General features: G+C 37.5%; 1 protein-coding gene across 1 annotated transcript; it reads right to left on the bottom strand.

Annotated features, from left to right (window-relative positions):
• Window positions 1–3,272: 3,272 nt before the first annotated feature.
• LOC143534510 (uncharacterized) lies at window positions 3,273–4,302 on the bottom strand. The gene is made up of 2 exons (XM_077028978.1): window positions 3,843–4,302; window positions 3,273–3,748 (listed from the first exon to the last, which is right to left on the bottom strand). The coding sequence occupies exons 1-2, from the start codon at window positions 4,300–4,302 to the stop codon at window positions 3,273–3,275; spliced, it is 936 nt and encodes a 311-aa protein (XP_076885093.1).
• Between the last annotated feature and the right edge of the window lie 538 nt (window positions 4,303–4,840).

The raw sequence follows: 4,840 nt of genomic DNA, 5'->3' as shown, positions 1-4,840 counted from the left end.
ATGTTAAGAAATATATCAAATACTAAAGCATACTGTTTCCATAATTTGTATAACTTACCCATTGATAATCTTCATATTTTGACCCGTTTGACTGTATTTTGACCCATTTGACCAGTTTCACTTCAAGTTCCTATTTTGACCCGCTTAATTTTAATTCACTGCCTTTCATTTTAATACACCATATTTTCACCCGTTTGACCAGTTTCACTTTAAGTTCCTAATTTGACCGGTTTAATTTTAATTCACTGCCTAAACCGCTTAATTCACTATGTTTTGACCCGATTCATTTTAATGCGTCATATTTTGACCCATTTCGTTTTAATTCACTATATTTTCTTTTTGACAAATTTCATTTTTGACCCGTTTCAGTTTATCACACCATATGTTAACCCGTTTCTTTTAAATACATCATATTTTAACCCGTTTCGTTTTAATTCACCATATTTGGCCCGTTTCGTTAAGATAATAGGAAATCATGATTTTCATTTCTTCCTAGAGTAGACAACAGGAAATCACTATATATTTTCATGATGATTGAAGATTCATATTTGATATCCAGTTCAAAGCACCAATTTGACGTATGGCCTTTAATTTGGATTTTAATAATAAGTCCTCATAAGATTGATAACTTACCGAGCCCAATATGAGAAGAAAAGAGAACCAAGGAAAATGAAAACAAAAACCTAAAAATAACAGAAATAATTAATAAATAATCTAAGCTCTCTCATCTGGCTTAACACTCTTAATCGAATCAAAACGATCTCTAAATGATACAGGTTCCGAAAACCTAATTCAAACTCATTTAATCAAATCAAAATGCTAACAGTTTCCGAAAACCTAATTCGAACTCATTTAATCAAATCAAAATGCTACAGTTTCAAAATAACCTAAATCAAACACAACTAATCGAATCAACTCAAACTGCAATACCGAATCGAATTACACTAAATACGAACCTGAAACCGAACGATCGGAGGCGAATAAACAATACCGGTATGAAACAAAAATCGCAACGGCGGAAACAGATCGGAGGCGAATACGTCAGCAACGCGATGAAATAACCGGAGATCGATGATGAGAGATGATGGAATTAGGTTATAGCCATGAGAGATCGATGATGGAATTAGGTTATAGAAATGAGAGGTCGATGAGATGAAAGAGGGGTTTTGTACTTAGTTTTTTTTTTTAACCAAAATTAAAAGGTTACACTTAAAAATGACACACAGTCTAAGTGTAGCCCGTGTTTTTTTTTTAAAAAAAAAAACCTTTTATGATACTAAAATATTGAAAAACAAATGTGTGTCTTCGTTTCTTCAAATTTCTATAAAAGATGACAATATTTAGTGACGCGCGGTTTTTACAACGTCATAAAATTACTGTGTGTCATGATTGACGTGTCATTAAAGGTATATTTTCTACTAGCGCAATTTGAAGCACATAATAACTAAAAGCATTTCTCCCATTCCTTTCTTTCTTGCTCTGAGTTAGGATTTCTTGACCAATCCCAAGCCTAGCTGAAGCCCCCCCCCCCTTCCGCCAAAACCGATCACTCACCTCGCAGAATTTGTTCTTCTCCAGTTTATAAAGGTTGGGGAAAACATCCTTTAAGCTTGAATTTCCAACCCATGATATATCTGTCAAAAAACAAAGCCTTTTTCCATCTCTTAAAGTTCCTTTTATTAAATCTCCCATTTTACTTCCTTCAAATTTTAGATTGTTCACCACTTTTGCTATATTATTCCAAACACTCGCATAACTGCTTTTAAATGGTATCGTTTCCCATCCGGAACCATGTGAGTGGACTTCCAATATAATTTGTTTCCAAAGGCTGTCACCTTCAGTTTTAAACCTCCAACACCATTTAGCTAATAAAGAATTATTTATGTCCCTTAAACGCGAGATACCGAGCCCACCTTCTTCTTTCACAGTTGTCACCCTCTCCCAAGCCACCCAATTTATCTTGTTTTTATTATTCGAACCACCCCATAAGAACCTTTTCATAATCCTTTCTAAATTCTCCACCACTTTACCTGGAACCTTAAATAAGGAATAATAGTAAACCGGTAAACTTTCGAGGACCGATTTAATCAACACCACCCTTCCACCTATAGACAAGGAATTAGCTTTCCAAGTTGCCAATCTTTTTTCAAAATCTTCAACAATCCCATTCCATTTGTTTATTTTGTTCATGTTCGCTCCCACTAAAATACCAATGTGTAAAAATGACATTATTCCACTCTTACATCCTATGACCCCACCATCATGCTAACATCCCCATCTGACACATTGCAACCAAACATAACAGATTTCTTCATGTTTATTTTCAAACCAGAACATATATTAAAACACCTGAGAAGTCTCGCAACATTTTCCACATTAATCTTTGACCATTCCCCAACTATCATTCCGTCATTGGCATAAAGCAAACGGGACACAAGAGGGCCGCGATTTGGAGTCCTAAATCCAACGATGATCCCATCCTCTACCGCTTTGTTTATCATACTTGACAGCGCCTCCATCACGATCAAGAATAAAAACGGGTGATTGGATCTCCTTGTCTCATTCCTTTGAAACATTGAAACTCAAAAGTAGGAGAACCGTTAACAAGAACCGACGACCTCTCCGAATTGAGAATGCCCAAGATCCATCTACACCACCTTTCCAGAAAGCCCATTTGCCCCATCACCGAAAGTAAAAGGCTTTGTGTTTCAACTTATTAGCCTAACCTATGAGCTCATTAACAACAAGTGACCCATCTAGAATTGCCTTCCCTTTTAGAAAGGCCGACTGAGAATCAGAAATAACCGAGCCCAAAACCTTTTTAATTTGATTAGCTAACACCTTTGAAACCACTTTACTAATCACCCCGACTAAATTGATAGGACGATACTCATTGAGATTCACCGGGTCTCTCCATTTAGGAATAAGGGCGATAAAGGAAGTGCCTACACCTCTATTGAGTTTCTCAGTAACAAAAAACTCCTCCAATAATTTGGAAAAGTCTTCCTCAAATAAGTCCCAAAATTCTTTAATGAATTTGAAATTGAACCCATCCGGGCCAGGAGCTCTGTCACCGTTACAGCTGAACACCGCATCTTTTATTTCCTCTTTAGTGAATCTTTCTATAAGCATCTCGACATCCTCATTCGAAAGATTTTTGAGATTGTGGCAATTCAGTTTTGGTCTAAACTCCAAATCCACTTTGAATCTTATCTTTAAAGAAGCCATGAACCATATTTATTAAGACTTTTGGTTTAACGCACCACTCGCCATTAATCTCCGTACCTGGGATAGAATTTTTTTCTTTTTCTGTTATTAACAAAGTTGTGGAAAAAAGCCGAGTTCTCGTCTCCAAATAAAGCCCACCGCGCTCTCGACTTTTGTTTAATGTCTGTAACTTTGAAGTTTGCAATCTTTGTTAGCTCATTCAAGCTTTCTAGTATGACCCAATCTTCTTCTTCTGACAACTCCCTCGTTTCCAGCTCCATCTCCGACTTATCAAGCTCTGCTTTCACAATTTTTTCCTTTTCACCTTCTTTAGCTTTTGTTTTATCCCACCACTTTTTTATATCATCCCTGATCAACTTTAATTTTTTCATCAACGCCAAATACGTTGGACTAGTACTCTTAAATTTGTCACAAGACGCCCGAATGACACCCTCAAAATCATCACGGTCCAGCCAAGAATTAAAAAAATCGAAAAGGTCGATGCCCGAAGTTGACTTCCTTAGTAATAAGCATGAGCTGTCTGCGATCCGATAAAAATTTGGGCAGCACTCCCAGACATGCATCTGTCCAAAGATATTCCACGCTCGGACTGACCAAAAATCTATCAATCTTACTCATCTTGTTACCCACCGAAAAAGTGAATTTCCCCCCTTTCATAGCATATTCAACCAAATCATTTTCAAAAATAAATGAATTAAAGTCTCTAGCACGAACCGGATTAAAATTGGAATTTCTCCTTTCCTCTTGGAATCTGACCACATTAAAGTCTCCTAATAATAACCACATTCCTGCGTACTTGTCTTTTAGGTCTGCAATTCGGTTCCACAGGTTCTTTTTCTCTCTCGTCCCCTGAGGGGCGTACACGTTCATAATGCAGAGAGGCTCCGAACATCCGACAACACTTCCTTTGAGAAGAAGAAAGTTCCTGTCTTTTATGGACTCCTGCTCCTTGAACACAGAGGGATCCCATAAGCAAAGGAGATCCCCTGATCTGCCTAACGCCCCCACATAATCCATCTCGAACCCCGAACTATCCCAAAAACTAGCCACCTGATTGCTTGTCAACTCCTTCATCTCTTATAGTTTCTTTCACCACATTTGAGAAAATTTCAATCTCTGCTCCTAATTTAACCCCCACTATATGGTTTTGGCCTATTGGCCTGTTTGTTTATGATCACTTTATTCCTGGTTAGACCCAATAAATTATCTAAGCCAAAAGGGTCGTCATATCTTGGCCTTTTTTTTTTTTTTAGCTCTGGGCCTATCTACATTTTGGCTTGTATAAACAATATCTACCTCCTCACCCATCTGTGACTTCTTGGTCCTAGTTCCAACAGTACCATCTGAATTAAAGATAAAATCTGTTTCTTGGGAAACATCTTCATTAATTCCATTTTCCTTTTCCAGACATGTTCGTTGGCTCTCTGCCTTGGAATTAAACCTTTGCATCTTTTCCAAGTTGTCATAATTACCTTTGTCGTTCCCCAAAAACTCTTTTACCTTATGTGTAACTCTTCATGTTCCTTCTCTCCGTCCTTCTCTGAATTCATCGGTGTACTCTGAATCTCCGGCAACTCCACTCTTCCAACACATTCCGGGTCCCAGACACCAG

This window comes from Bidens hawaiensis, unplaced genomic scaffold, assembly GCF_021521415.1.
Source record: "Bidens hawaiensis isolate Kalapana, Puna unplaced genomic scaffold, B.hawaiensis_p1.1 tig00010169_1, whole genome shotgun sequence".
Classification (NCBI taxonomy): domain Eukaryota; kingdom Viridiplantae; phylum Streptophyta; class Magnoliopsida; order Asterales; family Asteraceae; genus Bidens; species Bidens hawaiensis.
This window is presented reverse-complemented; position numbering and strand designations above follow the sequence as displayed.

Excerpts from the sequence above, each read along its gene's own strand:
- LOC143534510 (XM_077028978.1), bottom strand. The coding sequence starts at position 4,302 with ATGAAGGAGTTGACAAGCAATCAGGTGGCTAGTTTTTGGGATAGTTCG. Across the intron at positions 3,749-3,842 it reads TTCGGTGGGTAACAAGATGA|ACAGCTCATGCTTATTACTA; the intron begins GTAAGATTGATA and ends ATCGGATCGCAG.